The sequence below is a fragment of the Chelonia mydas genome, chromosome 7 (assembly GCF_015237465.2).
Source record: "Chelonia mydas isolate rCheMyd1 chromosome 7, rCheMyd1.pri.v2, whole genome shotgun sequence".
Lineage (NCBI taxonomy): Eukaryota > Metazoa > Chordata > Testudines > Cheloniidae > Chelonia > Chelonia mydas.
The window spans coordinates 93091493-93109229 of NC_057853.1; the positions used below are offsets into that span (position 1 = coordinate 93091493).

The window sequence follows — 17737 nt, forward strand, 5'->3', positions numbered from 1 at the left end:
CCTAATATACCACTCAGTTACTGCAAGGAGAGGGGCAGGAGTTATTCCAACTCATAAACTACACTGGTAGCTGTAGAGTTGCTGCAATGTAGCCTGACCTGCTGGTACAAAAGAGATTTAAAGTTTGCACCATAACTTCTGTGTACTTCACTTGCATAAAGCCCAATTAGTTGGGCTTTTTGTAGATGAAGTGAATAGCACTATGGAACTTCCTGCTTCTTGGGCTGAGGCATTGCCTATAAATATATTCAGGGCTTGTAAGTCATCCGGCTCAGATAGCACAGCTGGCAGATTATAGGGCGCTTAATTTTAGGGTAATGGGTTTTTACATATTATCATGGATACAGAGCATAGAAATAAGTTTTATTCCTGGCTCTGTCACTGACTTACTATGTGATCTTGAATAAGTCACTTAACTGCCCTGTGGTTCCACCTTTTTTAAAAAAAAATGGGATCAGTGAATTGCTTACCCACTTTTATAACGTGCTTTGGTACTTGAGTGATAGTCTCATCTTGGTGCAAACTCTATTATTACATCACTACATGATTGTCTCCTTTCACGTTTATTGTCTGTATAAGGGGGAATCTGTTATTTGTCTGAGGCTGGCTTTAGTCAGAAAGTACTGCAGTTTAAGGTTACTACAGTTTTGTTGAGTACCACAGACTGAAATTACTCTGTATTTTGAGACTGGAGTTTTGGATTTGGAAAGAAGAAAACTCTTAAAGTTACATGTTTCAGAGTAACAGCCATGTTAGTCTGTATTCACAAAAAGAAAAGGAGTACTTGTGGCACCTTAGAGACTAACCAATTTATTTGAGCATAAGCTTTCGTGAGCTACAGCTCTCTTCATCGGATGCATACTGTGGAAAATACAGAAGATCTTTTTATACACACAGACCATTTATATTTTATACAAACATTTTATACAAACACCCATTTTTTCATGGTCTGTGTGTATAAAAAGATCTTCTGTATTTTCCACAGTATGCATCCGATGAAGTGAGCTGTAGCTCACGAAAGCTTATGCTCAAATAAATTGGTTAGTCTCTAAGATGCCACAAGTACTCCTTTTCTTCTTACAGATACAGTTACTGGTAGGTAATACTGCCTTTCAAAGTGGTATTTATAAAGATATATGAAATAAAGAAATTATTATTATTTATTTTATGTTTAAAACAGGCAATGCTACCTGAATTGGAAAGCTGCATCATAACTAAATCAGGGGGTCAAAGAGAACTTTATCAACTAGATCTCAATATATCAAGTTTATTGTTCAGCCACCATCCTCTTTTCAGCCAAGAACATGTGTTGACTGCTAGGTTGCTCCAACTTTATGAATGCTTTCAGAACAGACAACAGCATAATATAGCTCTCTTGCTATCTGAAAAGGTAAGAAAATGCTTCATTTTTTTTAATGTGGACAGTTTCAAAATTAAAAGATGCACAGTTCGGGAGGGGAGGGAAGTGTGTATGTATATGTATGTGTGAATTGTAGGTGGAGCTGTCAGCAAAGGCTATAGTTAAGTTTGTCTAAACTTTTCCATATAAGACCCTGTTTTCAGTTCCTTATAACTTTGCCAAATTTAAACTCTTTGAGCTCAAATATTCTCTGCTGGGTGTCTGCCTCAGGCCAACTTTTTTTGTGGGGATAGGGGTAGAATTTCAGAAAAATGGATCAACCATTTCTGAGAACAAATCTAGTGAAAAATATTTTTTCTAATGTTAAAATGTTCTTATAACTGTTTCAGTGAGAAACTAGCATGTCCAAACTTTGGAGCAGGGTAGAGGTCACCCTGGATTCAGAAAGGTGCCTTTTGCTGTCCCTGTGAAAATCCACGTAAATTTAGCCAAATGTATAAGTCTCTGTAGATCACTGTGTGTATATGCTCAGTAGAGTCTCGTTGGAGGCTTGCACTTAAATTCTCAGAAGATTCTATCTGCATGGAATGTACTCCAGCCCAGGGATACAAGGGCTGACCAGGATTCTACCTGCTATTGCTTTTCCCAATCACTGGGGACCACTGTGATGTAGAGCTTGAGAGCTGGAAGATTGTCTCTTCTGTGCTCTCAGTTCTCCCTTTGCTGATGTAAGGGGACTGTTGCCCCATTACTAACATTCAGTGGGGGTGTTTTAGTTGCTAGCTCCCAGTACTAAAAGGGGGAAGGGTCAATGGGGAATCAGGACCCTGAGACTGACAGTCCCCAGGAACAATGGGGAGAGGCCAATGCTCCAGGTCAGCCTGAATGACAGGGTGGGCAGGCTAATCAGGGAGTCAGGAGGCCAGGGAGGTCCGGTCCTCTGTGTGAGCTGGAATTGCCTGGGTCAGACAGACAGGCAGACAGACAGAGTGGGGCCGAGCAAAGGAGAAAGCAGGGGCCCAAGCTGAGCTGGGGAGTAGAGCTGTGCCAGATCCAGAGGGACCAGAGAGAGCAGACCCTGTCCTGGGAGCAGAGCTGCAGCCCCAAAGCCAGAGGCACAGAACAGGGAGAGCAGACTTGCCCTGGGAGGAGAGCTGCAGCAATCAGAGCCAGAGGGGCCAGATAGCAGCCCACGAAGCAGGTCAGTGCTGGGAGCAGAGTCACAGAAGCAGCCTGCAGAGCAGACCTGTCCTGGGAGGAGAGCTGTAGCAACCAGAGCCAGAGAGGCCAGAGAAGCAGCCCAGGGAGCTGGAGGCAGAGTAGCAGCCATGCTGAGGCAGAGTGGAGCTGGGGCTGGAGCAATCCGGAGCCGGATGTCTTGAGCAGCTGGGGAGAGCAAGGGGGGACCCTGGGCAGCGGGCCCAGCACGGAGACGCCTCAGCCAGGAGGCTCTGCAGGCCAGACTCGTGGGGGGGGATTGGTAACCCTGAAAGGGTGGGGGCAATGCTGGGAAGAAGGGTCCTGCCACCTAGAGACTGAGAGTGTGTGGCCACCACCAAAGCGAGTGTCCAACCCACAGCGTCCCTGCAGCACAGCCAGAGCCTTAGAAGGAGGCCTGGGACTTACAAGGAACAGACTGTGAACTGCCCTGACATTCCAGAGACACTGTTTGTGATGTTCCCTGTCACAGAGCAGGGTGATGTGTTTCCTTTAACCTTTCCCATTTTTCCTTATTCTTTTTAAAATTAATTGTTGATTAAATAACTTGCATTTCCTTTAAATTGTATCTAATGATCAGTGGGTCAGAGAAGTGCCCAGTGCAGAGAGAGTACCTTGGAGTGGGGACACCCTAGCCCCTGTCCTAGGTGACCACAGCAGGGTTGGGGTCAAGCCTCCCAGGAATCTTGGGCCCAACCTTGTTGGGGTTACGAGGACTTTGTCAGACAGGAGAGTGGAAGGGGAGCCCTCAAGGGCAGGGAGGCCTCTGGGTGAAGGAAGTGGGAGCGAGGACTCAGATCCTTTCACTAGCCCACTTCACTGGGGTAGTGCAGAAGCCAGGAAAGTTTCCCACAAAAGCGGGACTATTCCCCCGCTTACACTGGGACCCCGGAAGTACAAAAGAGAAGGGAAGAATCAGAAGGGTGAGGTGCGATGTGGTGACAGGGCAGGATAAGGGGTAAAGACTGGGAGGGATAAGAGAAGAGAGGGGAGAGGTACAGTCTAGGGTAGACACATAATTGGCTGGCAACATTTTTGTGTTCATGGGAATAATTGAGACACTCCGCAACATGGCTACACCTGTAGTTAGCAGCTCATTTTGCCAACTGGTGTTACTAAATCTTTGCACTATAAAACATTTTTTCAAGCTAATTCAGATGTGTTGGGTTATTAGCTTATGTGACACTGAACATTTCATAATTAAATAAGAAAAGATAATATAGATCTTTACCCTAAAAGCTCATTTAAGAAAAATAGAGGTATATTCTCTGTTTGACTCACAAGGATTTATTAATGCTGTTAATATTTAATTACTATTAATAGAAGCTTTGTATGCAAATGTTCACTGATCAAAATGATGAAAAAATACCTCTTAATTTGGTTGCAAAGGTTCAGTCTCCCAATATACTAGAAAGTCAAGTCTCTCTAAGTAAATATCCTGTGATTCAGATGCATATTTGATGTTGTTTACCCAGAGCCAGATTGTGAGCCCCTTAATATTGACTTCCATAGAACTATTCTACTCACCATTGTGGCTAAGGGACTCACAATCTGATCCTTTACCTTTACTAACAAAAGTACCAGGCTATAACCATACTACACTGATGTGGAAAACCTTCAAAGTGCTAGAAATTCAAATTTCCACTCATGTTGTTGCTTCTCAGTCATACCAGGGTAAGAATGGTGTTTACTACTCCCAAGCCTTTTGATCTCCCTGTTAATATTTTTTTAAAAAACAAAGTTGCCAAAATACACATCTTTGAGAGAGACTTGAAAATGACATTTTGGATTCACCGATAAATAATCTACATTTTATAGTTTTCCGTAGCACTGAAAATTGAATACAAAAACTGATCAAAAGGGTCTGAATTAACAGTACAAAAATCAGAAAAAGTAAAGGTAAAGCTGCCATTTCATCTTTAATGGATTTCTTTGTACCTTTTAGGTATGATTATGTTTGGTATTTCATCAGCATAATACACTAATTTTTGTATTAGTTTTGCCGAATGCAGTAGGAACTTATCGCTAATCAGCTGAAAAGTTTTTAACTTTTTCAAAACAGTGTATGGGATTTTTATTACAGCTTAAAGCATTAATAAATGCTACCAAAATAGTAGAAAGTGGTTTGGAAGCAAGCCAACCGAGCAGGAAAACTTTAGAGGACTACCAATGGCAAATAAGGTAATGTAATTATTGAAAAGAACCAAGCATATTACAACTACACTATGCAACTGTCAGTTCTGAGTTTTCTTTTGACAACTTACATGTCTATTCAGTCTACTCCTGAGAATTCGTTAATAAACATCCATTTTTATAAGCATAACTATTGTAATACTGCACTATTTTCTAAACACATAACTACTACATTTTTTATAAGAACTGTACATAAGCTTCTGGATTTGTTTTTAAATATTGATGGTAAAAGGCTGCTGAAATAGATTTTGGAGTTACTTATATTTGGTTTAATTTTAAATTAAAAAAAAAAATTTTCATACAGTTCCTGACCTTAACTTGACACGTCCACATTGCCAATATTTTCCATTTTTCCCATTCCCAGCATTTATCATGACTAATTTAACTTCTTTTCCCACACAGAGACAGAAGAAAAAATACATTACGTGACTTTTCTGCAGTAGCTGATGCACAGTAGTGGTTATAATGGTGAAAGTCTCATAGGATAGTACATTTAAAAATTTTTATTATTAGATGATAACAGCATGCTCAGCACTGTACAAAACCTAGAAAAATACACAGACCTTACTCCAAGAAGCTTATATTTTAGACAAACAGTACATTTCAAACACATGCCATAAAGCACCAGATGGCTTGTCTTTGGAACGATGCTGTGCTGTAGAACAGCCTCTTTCAAGTAACTGGAAAGTGTTCGTTTACTGGAAGCAAGAAAGTTGTCTGATATGCAAATTATAATATAAAGTTTTTGTTGTTAAGGCGAATGTGGAAATTGGATATGACAGAGTTGTTTGATGTATTTAACAATATATTTAGCTATATCATGCATCAGAAATTCAATTTACATATTAGGTATTCTCTTTCCTTATGCAAGTAATCCTATTGAAGTCTGTGGAACTACTTGCATGGGTAAGGGCAACAGGTGTCACTGTTCAAGGCTTAGCTATAGCTGTGATGCTTCTCTGGGTTCTCTGAGTGTACCCACACAGGTGCCAGGCCTGGTGCCTTCACTTCTCTTGGTGGAATTCTACAATTCTCCTACTCTTAACGCAGGCCCAGGGCTGTATACCAACTTGGGTATGTCTACACTGCAATTAGACACCCGCAGCTGGCCTGTGCCAGCTGATTCAGGTTCATAGGTGTTTGGGCTCAGGCTGCAGCCTGAGCTCTGGGACCCTCCCACCTGATGGGGTCCTAGAGCGTGTGTTCTAGTCTAAGTAACAAGACTCCAGAGGAGTCTTTATTATTTGCATCTAATAATACAGGAATTTAGTTTCTTTTTAGATATTTTTTTCTACAGTTTGTGTAGTGAAAAGAGGCTCACATGCCCACCAAATCATGAGAAGCAAAAGGAGCTATGGGCTCAACCTGCAAAGTACTTGGATCCATATCAGAACCTCCCCAGAATTTATGGGCCATTTGGTTCTAGAGTTTTGGTTTGAGGCCATCACTAAACAAAAATAGTTGATATTTATACAGAGGCTATTAGGCAGAAAGTAATACCACAACAAAGCAATCTTATTCTTTTAATCTCCTATGTAACATGCAAGATACTAAGCAGGCAAGTCTGACAGTTTAACAAATTTCTGCCTGAATATTTACAAACCAGAATCTCAGGGTACCTTTGTTCAGTCCTCACCTCAGTAATTATGGGTCACTGACAGAATTTTAGGGAACAAATGTAGAGAATAAGATGTGGTGTCTCATTTTATTCCCATATTAATTAGTCACTATGCCAGACTCTTCTTTCAGATTTGTACAGTAAATCTTTTTGTATTGTAGAAAACTTGCATACTGTTCTTGCATATTTTTCTTCCCTTTCCCACTTAATGCAGTCAAAGGACCAAATTCACATTGCTGTGTGCTGTATCTGAAAAAAATCTGCTAGTGTACATGCCAAGAATCGATGGAAAATGAATATGCAGATTTTAATAAACTATTTTAAATATAAGTGTTCTATTTAAAACTTGATTATAGACCCAGATAAAATCATTACTGTCTGATTTTGTTATCAGAGAATTAGATTATCTTTTTGTTGTATGCTTTTATTGCAGAGATACCAAGAAATTGTATGACCTAGAACACCAAAAAGATATTTCTTTAATACATAGTATGTTAAAAGTCTGGAAACAAATAAAATCTGTACGTAGACAGCAAGACTATACAAGTACACCTGTAAAATTACAGTTTCAAAAGTAAGTTTGTGTCAGAGTGTCTTTGAAATGTCTTTAACTGTGTAAAGGAATTATATTGAAATGGCCAATTAAAGATAGCCGACATATTACAGAGAGTATATTTTGTATACTGTAATAACTACAAATATTTTTTCTAAAATATATACTTATAAGTATTAACATTGGTGATAATGAAAAGAAAGGAAAAGTTTAGATATTAAGTACCAAACTTTTGAACTAGAAGAGCAGTTGCGTAGTGGAATAAGCTATTCAGTCAACTGAGACTCTGTCTGCTTTCTGGGTGCTCGTCTGATCTGTTCCAGACATAAGAGGAGAGTCTCTTCCCAGCCAAGATGTAAAATTAGGAACTGTAAATTCTCAATACAATTTTTCAAAGATACTTTATAAAAATGTAGCTGGATGCAATATTTCAAATACCATCAGAGGGGCCATATGCACCATTCCAGTTCTTAGGCTGGAATAGCTGTTGCTAGGGGCTGTTGGAGAGAGCTGTGTTGGAGCCTATTGACTTTCCTGTGTTGGTCTGAGGTTAGGCTAGTTCTCATGCTGTCATTTGGACAGCACAGAGGCCTCCAAATGCATTATGTGCCTCCATGATATTCTGTTCTGAGCCAAATCTGGCACTTTAGGGGGTAGGATGCCTGTGAAGGACAAATATCAGTTGACACTGTCCAGTGATTGTGTTTTAGGTCTTCTGAGGGGTGGGGGGGGGGGATGTCTTTTCCATCCTGTTTTCATTGGGTCAAAGTCGAAAATGATTCTCATAGTGAAGTTGGTAGGCATTCGGAGCGGATGGTCTACCACCTTAGACAGGGTTGGGTGACTATTGGAGAGAGTGGGACCTGTTTAGTTAGCACCCAGATTTCTTGGATTTGAGGGGAGGACTCTAAGCCTAGGTTCCCTAGGTGGGAATTCCCACAGAGTCTGATTGTATTGGTGGTGTGTTGGGTAGATGGCCCTTCACTCTAGATGCCCTTATCTAGTGCAACTAATACCGTATTTTCTGTGTTCTGACATTTCATTAATTGAAATGGACTTTCTATTAGTACATTTAGAAAGCTGCAGTCAATCAAAACTGCATGTGTTTCATAACCAGGTTTATATGGAATACAGTTTTGGAAAAGGACATTTATTTGGTGAATGTAGTGTACTTATAGTGTTGTTCTTAGATCCATATTTTCCTATCTCTCTTATAAATTAGGGTTGTGGTTAGTTAAGGTACAGCCTGAAATTTTGATTGATTATTCTCTATCAGTCCTTATAAATTTCCTATTGTAAATTTTGTAATTCTGTAATTATTTTATTGTAATGAAAATTGATTTTAAGAGGTTCAAATACAAGTATTGAGCATCAGTATCTTGAAAAGACATTATCAAAACAAAACGCATGGGTTTTGCACTTGATGTAGACATCCTCCTCCCCAAAACATTCTAACTAAGGCAAATAATTACAAAATGGCTGTTTTAAATTCATAATCTTATTGATAACTTCCACTAGGTTCAAATCTGGTGTATTGTGAGGTAACACTTTGAAGTATTTGTTCTACATTGGAAGATTATAGTGTGTGATCTAACTACTATCGCTACATTTTTCTAATTATAATATTTAAGTGTTTTGTATCCATGTTTGAAGAAGGCTGACAAAGAAAAATGATGAGGATGAATATAAGGCAGGATTAGCACAAGATGCTGAAAAAGACAGCGGGCTGGAGGGAGAAGATAATATCGATAATCCTGACAATATTTCACAGACCTGGGGAAAACAGAAGGTACTTACATTATGAGACAGGTTTTAAAATAATAAATATTGTGTGCCTGATCCTTCTCACATTGTTGCTAATGAGAGTTTTGTCACTCACTTTTATGACAGCAGTGTAGGGCTCCTTGATTTGCTAGATAAAGCAGTTGCTTTAGAATTGTGGAAATCGAGGCGATGCTGTAAATGTCCCAGATCCAATGAAAATTTAGGCAGAGGTTTTCAAAGGGGCCAAAGGAACTTAGCCATATTTTATAGAGAACTTATGATAACCAATTTGAATGTAGGAAATTAATGCTTGTGCTATAAAAAAAGATGTTATAAACAGTTAAAATACTGATACTGGTTTCTAGGGATGTTTGGATTCAGCTCCTCCATTGGCAAGTTCAGCACAACTTGCAGAGATAAAGGAACCTTTTTTCATGCCACATCTCACTTTGACTGCAGAAATAACAGCAATGTCGAAGTGTCCCATGTAAGTTGTAATTATTAAATTGCAATACTGTATATTTATTTCTCTGCTAAGGTAGAATGATGATGATATGTATTGTTTTAATTTCGCATATCCTTAGAAATTAGTGTATTAAAATTTGAAAGTAAATAGCTTCAAAATAATTCATTTAAATTAAAAAATTACACGTTTGGTGTTTTTTTTAAAAAAAGTAAATCTTATATTAAAATAAAATTTAACATATTAATGCCATCAACCTGCAAGGATTTATGCACATGCTTAATCTTATGCAATGAGAAGTCAATGGGACTGCTCACAGTGTGTAAAGTTGAACACATGCATGGGTCTTTTCAGAAATGTAGGCTAAATATCTCTTTACTATATACTCAATATTAATCTTTGATAGCAAACATGCATGATTTGTATTCCCTTGAAATTAACCAATATGCTAAGCTTTTGTGTTTTTGTGATGCTACAGTAACTGTTGCAATTAGTCACCAGTTTGTTACTCTGAGTTTGATTATTTAGAATTAATTAAATCTGTATTTTATTTGGTAATTTGTAGGTATGAACAGAAGAGAAGAGCCAAAGTTCAGAGGCAACAGTATTTTATTAAAATATTTTACAATGAAAAACAAGTCTCTTGCACTTCAGTAGCTCCCCTACAGATGGATTTTAGAGTAATGTTTCAGCAAATTTTTAGTATTCAGTTATTAAATTGGCCCGAGTCTCTTCGATTGGAGGTATAGTAACGTAATTTACTTTTGTACTTCATTTCTGTGCCATGTTTTAGATCTGATCCCCAACTTGCATTAAAATCCACGTGAAGACTCTCATTGATGGGTAGCTATAAGTCAGTTAGCCTGACACCGGTCCTGGGTAAAATAATGGCAAAGCTGATAGCAGGATTCAGTCACTAAAGAATTAAAGGATGGGCATATAATTAATGTCAGTCATAGTTTTATGGGAAATAGCTCCTGTCAAACAAACCTAATATTTTTTGATGAGATTGCAACTTTGGGTTGATTAAAAGTAGCTGTGTAGATGTATAATGCCTTGCAAAAGTCTGAGAACATTCCGCAATATCAATAAGGCTCATGTTAAATGGATTCGGAATTGGCTAACTGACAGATTTCAGAAAGGGCTAATATGATTCTTGGTGATATAAACAGAGGAGTAGTGAGCAGAACGAGGTGATTTTACCGCGGTATACTGCATTGGTGAGCCTTATCCTGGAATATTGCATCCAGTTCTAGTGCCTACATTTTTGAAAGAATGTTGAAAAATTGGAAACGGTTCAGAAAAGAGCCACAAAAATGGTTTTAGGGTTGGAAAAAAGGCCTGACAGAGAGGTTCTTGAAGAGCTCAATGTCTAAGTACCTTCATGGGGAGAAAATACTGCATATTGAAGAGCTCTAATCTAAGCAGAGAAGGGCATAACAAGAACCAATAACTGGAAGCTGAAGCCCGATGGAAATTCAAAATAGATATAAGCCACACATTTTTAACAGTTAGATATTGACGAACCATTGGAACAAATTATCAAGGGAATTGGGAGATATTCCGTGTCTTGATGTCTTCATATCAAGACTGGAAGCCTTTCTGGAAGATATGCTTTAGTCAAACACAAGTTATTGGACTCAATTCAGGGATAGCTATATGAAATCATATGGCATGTGTTATATAGACTATATATGATCTAATGGTCATTTCTGGCATTAAAAATCTGACTAATGGAAATTGGATTGGCCCCTTAATGTTTGTGTTTTCTGTCATGTTATAGTTTATATTTATAAAATTAGCATACAAAATACTGGACCAAATTTTCAAAAACAGCTGACCAAGTTACAATTGCAGAATATATGTATGCCTGTACAAACAGGCTGTTGTTTGACAGGAACATGGCCCAGTACTTAGGATGCTAGGGACTTGTGAGATTCAAGTTCAATTCGCTCCATTGCCATAGACTTTCTGTGTGACCTTAGGCTCGAAACACTTAGTCTCTCTGTGCCTTAGTTCTTACAAATGGGTATAATAGTACCACATGGGGTGTTAAGAGAATTTTTTTAAAGATTGTGAGGTGCTTCTTTCAGAATCTTTTTGCTGGAATTTGTTCTTTTTTGACACATCACTTTAACTACAGCACAAATCAGAGGCAGATTTACAGTGAAAGACAGGGTGCCCTGGCACAGGGCCCCCCAATGACAGGGAGCCCCAGAGCCGGGCAGCTGCGGGGGCAGAAGCTTGGTCCTGCCGGCTCCTGGGGCTCCTGCTGCAGGCTTCGCCCCCACCAGCAACCAATCTCCCGTCTCCTCCCCTGAGCGTGCCACTTTTCCCCCATCCCTTCCAGTGCTGCCCCCACTGCCAAACAGCTGTTTGCCGGTGCTCAGGTCGCTCCAGGAGGTAGGGGGAGGAGGCAGAAAAGAGGCGGGGGTAGGACCTTGGGGAAGGGGTGGAATAGGGGTAGGGCAGAGCAAAGGCAGGGCCCCCGCACTCCCCCTGCACATACCCTCCCCGCCCCGCCATGAGCCGTTCAGGGCGGGGGCCTGGGAGCACCCCCACAACCCCAGTACACTCCCCCAGTCTCCTGTCCTGACTTCTGCACCCCCTCACACACACCCAGCCCCCTGCCCTCCCTGACTCCTGCACCCCCCCAAATCCGCACCACCACCCTGAGCACCAAATGGGAGCTCCTGCACCCCCCTCACATACTCCTGCACCCCCCTCACGTACTCCCAGCCCTGATTCCTGCACCCCTCTCACACACACCTTGCCCTCCCTGACTCCTGCATCCCCACCTGCACCCCTCGCACTAAATAGGAGCTGCCACAGGTAAGCACTCCACACCCCAACCCCCTGTCCTAGCCCTGAGCCCCCTCCCGTACCCTAACTCCTGGCCAGACCCTGCACCCCAACCCCCCGCCTGCTCCGGCACCGTAACTTCCTCCCAGACCCTGCACCCCCAGCCCTGAGCCCCCTCCCGCACCCTATGTCCTGGCCAGACCCCACACCCCAACACTTCTTTACTTTTTTTTTTTATTAAGCGCTTTTATCCAAAGTGCTTTACAATAGTTAGCTAACGGTACAAACAATATTTGGAAACATAATTATGTGGTCTGCCGAGACCCTCAGCGATTTTCAAGTGGTCTGTGGAAAAGTAAGTTAAACTACAAAAACAATCAAGGTATCTCACTTTATTTTCATGTACTTCCTATTACTTATAGGAGGAGGATGAAGAAAAAAAGAATGAAAATTGGGGGTGTGCGGGAGAGCAGAGAGAATGTTCTTTTTTTGGCTGGGTCCCAAGGAGGGGCCCCAGAAATGAAGCTGAGCACAGGGCCACACCAACTCTAAATCCGCCACTGGCACAAATTGTTTTATTTTTAGATTTGTGAATCAGCTAAAAGGACAAACGTGTTGGCCAAAATATATTTACCTATTCCTGACAATACTGTACTGAAAAGCAAAGGTGTATTGGAACAGGCGGAATTTAGCTGTGACCAGCAAGTTAAACCCATAAATGGAGAAGTGGGAAGCAGTAAGTTACTTATATGTGAAAAAGATTTGAGCCTGACTTAGTGGTCTGTTAGGAGTATAGTGCACTGCTAGACTGAGTTCTTAAGTCTAAATTCTTTGAATGATGCTTGAAGAAGAGTTGATAGTCTCCTCACGGACTACTGTTTGGCCTCCTTCCTCCTGACCTCTTACACCAAACCTGTGGTAATACAGTAACTCCTCACTTAAAGTCATCTCAGTTTACGTTTATGTTGTTACGTTGCTGATCAATTAGGGAACATGCTCATTTAAAGTTGGCAGCGGCCCGGTTTGTCCACTGCTTGCAGGAAGAGCAGCCCGTTGCACCTAGCTGGTGGGGGCTTGGAACCAGGGTGGACCAACAGCCCTCCTATCAGCTCCCTTATCAGCTCCCCGCTCCCTTAAATTCCCTGTGCGGCAGCCACCCAGCAGGCTATCAATTGCCAGCTGTCCCTCCCCCCACTGCCATGTGCTGCTCCTGCCCTCTGCCTTGGAGCTGCTCCGGGAGCCTCCTGCTTGCTGTACGGGGGAGGGGAGAAGAGGGGGACTAATGTCAGGGTGTCCCCCTCCTCCCTACTCCTGCCCCCCTGTGACGGTGCTGCCCGTGGGAGCCAGCTGAGGTCACTCAATCAGGGTGAACTGCAAACAGAATGGGGTAAACAAACCCCAAATGCTGGTGGATATTCCAATACTTAGATTTACCAAGCCAGCACAAAACAGCTTCTGTAGTACCTCACTGATTACTCAGAAGTCCACATAATGCAGTTCCCTTAAAGCACCCAGCCTCAGGCCTCCATCCAGACACACATGTCAAGCATATAATGATAAATTCTGAAAATCTTATTTAATCATATAAAAGAAAAGGTTCTCCTGATCCCAAAGGACCAAGCCCCAGACCCAGGTCCAATGATAACCTAGATCTTACCCAAAATACACGCTTATAGTCAATTCTTATTAACTAAACTAAAATTTCTTAAAAAAGAAAAGAGAGAGAGAGTGTTGGTTAAAAGATCAATATACATAGAGACTTGAATTCAACTCTTGAGGTTCAGATACATAGCAGAGATGAGCTTATAATTGCCAAAAGTCCTTTCAGAAATAGTCCATAGGTTATAGTCCAATGTCCATATTCAGGGTGACTCCAGTCAGTGACTGGGGTTCTCAATCCTTATGGCTTAAGGTTTCCCCCTCTTGAAACCCAAAGCAGATCTGAGATGAAGAAGGATCATGTCCCAAGGTTTTTATACATTTCCAGCAGCCTTTTGGCCTGTGAAAACAATAGGCTTAACTTTTCTTCTCCTAAACATCATGGCAATTATTACAGGGTAATTTATCCATTAAACAGTTCAGCTACAGGTTACCACAACCTTCAAAGAGACATATTGACAATAATACAATTTCACTCAAGTGTCTTCCTAAATGTTAATACTCCTTTTTTGATCTTTGAATCAAAGCAATAGCAGTAGACAAGACTTGTTTGCTTACATCACAAGATCTGAACAAACATCTACCCTTCTATCTCTAACAATGCAGACTTGTATTTCAAAGATCTAATTGTTTACATATCTTCCTAACCCGTCTTTAAAGTTTGGCCATGGATCAGGTCAGTCTGTGAGTTAATTAACTCTTCCTGGCCTTGTCACCTTTCAATGAGATATTATATTATACTCATAATGTCACACCCCACTTACCCCTTCTTCATATAGAGCAGGGTGGGGACAGGACGTAGAGAGCTTGCTGGCTGCAGCTGCTATCTCGACTTCCTGATCTTTTTAAAGGCAATGTACTTAGAATGGTGTCAGGGTATGTCTACACTACGAAATTAGGTCAAATTTATAGAAGTCAGTTTTTTTAGAAATCGTTTTTATATAGTCGATTGTGTGTCCCCCCCACACAAAATGCTCTAAGTGCATTAAGTGCATTAACTTGGCGGAGTGCTTCCACAGTACCAAGGCTAGCATTGACTTCCAGAGTGTTGCACTGTGGGTAGCTATCCCACAGTTCCCGCAGTCTCGGCCGCCCATTGGAATTCTGGGTTGAGATCCCAATTCCTGATGGGGCAAAAAACATTGTTGCAGGTGGTTCTGGGTACATGTCGTCAGGCCCTCCTTCCCTCCGTGAAAGCAACGGCAGACAATCGTTTCACGCCTTTTTTCCTGAGTTACCTGTGCAGATGCCATACCATGGCAAGCATGGAGCCCGCTCAGCTCACTGTCACCCTATGTCTCCTGGGTGCTGGCAGATACGGTACTGCATTGCTACACAGCAGCAGCAACCCATTGCCTTGGGGCAGCAGACGGTGCAATAGGCCTGATAACCATCGTCATCATGTCCGAGGTGCTCCAGGCCACCTCGGTAAGGTCGGACAGGAGCGCCTGGGCAGACATGGGCGCAGGAACTAAATTAGGAGTGACTTGAAAAGGTCATTCTCTTTAGGTCCTGCCGGCAGTCCTATTGTACCATTTTATGGCGAGCAGGTGGGAGATGAGGATGGCTAGTAGTCCTACTGCACTGTCTGCTGCCAGCCAAAGATGTAAAAGATGGAGTGGATCAAAACAAGAAATACACCAGATTTATTTTGTATTCATTTGCTCCCCGCTCCCTCCCTCCGTGAAATCAACGGCCGACAATCGTTTCGGTGAGTTCTGTCAGGGACACCTTGAAAAGTTTAATGGAGATTCAGTCCTGCCTGAAATACCAGGGGGAGGGATAGCTCAGTGGGTTGAGCATTCGCCTGCGAAACCCAGGGTTTTGAGTTCAATCCTTGAGGGGGCCATTCTGTGTGACAGTTCTTTTTCTTTCTCCTTGATGTAAAGCCACCCCCTTTGTTGACTTTAATTCCCTGTAAGCCAACCCTGTAAGCCATGTCGTCAGTTGCCCCTCTCTCCGTCAGAGCAACAGCAGACAATCATTCCGCGCCTTTTTTCTGTGCCGACGCCATACCACGGCAAGCATGGAGCCCGCTCAGATCACTTTGGCAATTAGGAGCACATTAAACACCACGTGCATTATCCAGCAGTATATGCAGCACCAGAACCTGGCAAAGCGAAACCGGGCGAGTAGGCGACGTCAGTGCGGTGACGAGAGTGATGAGGATATGGACACAGACTTCTCTCAAAGCATGGGCCCTGGCAATGTGGGAATCATGGTGCTAATGGGGCAGGTTCATGTGGTGGAACGCCGATTCTGGGCCCGGGAAACAAGCACAGACTGGTGGGACCGCACAGTGTTGCGGGTCTGGGACGATTCCCAGTGGCCGTGAAACTTTCTCATGCATAAGGGCACTTTCATGGAACTTGCTTTCCCCTGCCCTGAAGCACAAGAATACCAAGATGAGAGCAGCCCTCACAGTTGAGAAGCGAGTGGCAATAGCCCTGTGGAAGCTTGCAACGCCAGACAGCTACCGGTCAGTAGGGAATCAATTTGGAGTGGGCAAATCTACTGTGGGGGCTGCTGTGATGCAAGTAGCCCACGCAATCAAAGATCTGCTGATATCAAGGGTAGTGATCCTGGGAAATGTGCAGGTCATAGTGGATGGCTTTGCTGCAATGGGATTCCCTAACTGTGGTGGGGCCGTAGACGGAACCCATATCCCTGTCTTGGCACCGGAGCACCAAGCCGGCGAGTACATAAACCACAAGGGGTACTTTTCAATAGTGCTGCAAGCACTGGTGGATCACAAGGGACATTTCACCAACATCAACGTGGGATGGCCGGGAAAGGTACATGACGCTCGCATCTTCAGGAACTCTGGCCTGTTTCAAAAGCTGCAGGAAGGGACTTTATTCCCAGACCAGAAAATAACCATTGGGGATGTTGAAATGCCTACAGTTATCCTTGGGGACCCAGCCTATCCCTTAATGCCATGGCTCATGAAGCCATACACAGGCAGCCTGGACAGTAGTCAGGAGCTGTTCAACTACAGGCTGAGCAAGTGGAGAATGGTGGTAGAATGTGCATTTGGACATTTAAAAGCGCGCTGGCGCAGTTTACTGACTCAGACCTCAGCGAAACCAATATTCCCACTGTTATTACTGCTTGCTGTGCTCTCCACAATATCTGTGAGAGTACGGGGGAGATGTTTATGGTGGGGTGGGAGGTTGAGGCAAATCGCCTGGCTGCTGGTTACGCGCAGCCAGACACCAGGGCGGTTAGAAGAGCACAGGTGCGCATCAGAGAAGCTTTGAAAACCAGTTTCATGACTGGCCAGGCTACGGTGTGAAAGTTCTGTTTGTTTCTCCTTGATGAAACCCTCCGCCACTTGGTTCACTCTACTTCCCTGTAAACTAACCAGCCTCCCCTCCTCCCTTCGATCACCGCTTGCAGAGGCAATAAGGTCATTGTTGCTTCACATTCATACATTCTTTATTAATTCATCACACAAATAGGGGGATAACTGCCAAGGTAGCCCAGGAGGGGTGGTGGAGGAGGGAAGGACAAGGCCACACAGCACTTTAAAACTTATTGAATGTCAGCCTTCTGTTGCTTGGGCAATCCTCTGGGGTGGAGTGGCTGGGTGGCCGGAGGCCCCCCCACCGTGTTCTTGGGCGTCTGGGTGAGGAGACTATGGAACTTGGGGAGGAGGGCGGTTGGTTACACAGGGGCTGTAGCAACCATCTGTGCTCCTGCTTCCTTTCCTGTAGCTCAACCATACGCTGGAGCATATTAGTTTGATCATCCAGCAGCCTCAGCATTGAATCCTGCCTCCTTTCATCATGCTGCTGCCGCCGCATTTCAGCTTCAGCCCTCTCTTCAGCCCGCCACCTCTCCTCCCGGTCATTTTGTGCTTTCCTACACTCTGACATTGTCTGCCTCCACGCATTTGTCTGTGCTCTGTCAGTGTGGGAGGACAGAATGAGCTCAGAGAACATTTCATCGCAATCGCGTTTTTTTGCCTTCTAATCTTCACTAGCCTCAGGGAAGGAGAAGATCCTGTGATCCTTGAAACGCATGCAGCTGGTGGAGAAAAAAAAAAGGGACAGTGGTATTTAAAAAGGTACATTTTATAGAACAATGGGTACACTCTTTCACGGT

At 42.7% G+C, this 17737-nt stretch overlaps 1 protein-coding gene across 1 annotated transcript in view; it reads left to right on the plus strand.

Moving 5' to 3' along the window:
* CC2D2B (coiled-coil and C2 domain containing 2B) overlaps window positions 1-17737 on the plus strand; it is a 103993-nt gene that overhangs the window by 30021 nt on the left and 56235 nt on the right. Inside the window, exons 11-17 of the mRNA XM_043551097.1 lie at window positions 1181-1390; window positions 4662-4759; window positions 6823-6963; window positions 8596-8731; window positions 9072-9193; window positions 9735-9912; window positions 12557-12707. Coding sequence (XP_043407032.1) covers window positions 1181-1390; window positions 4662-4759; window positions 6823-6963; window positions 8596-8731; window positions 9072-9193; window positions 9735-9912; window positions 12557-12707 — 1036 coding nt within the window. The remainder of the gene's footprint in view (window positions 1-1180; window positions 1391-4661; window positions 4760-6822; window positions 6964-8595; window positions 8732-9071; window positions 9194-9734; window positions 9913-12556; window positions 12708-17737) is intronic.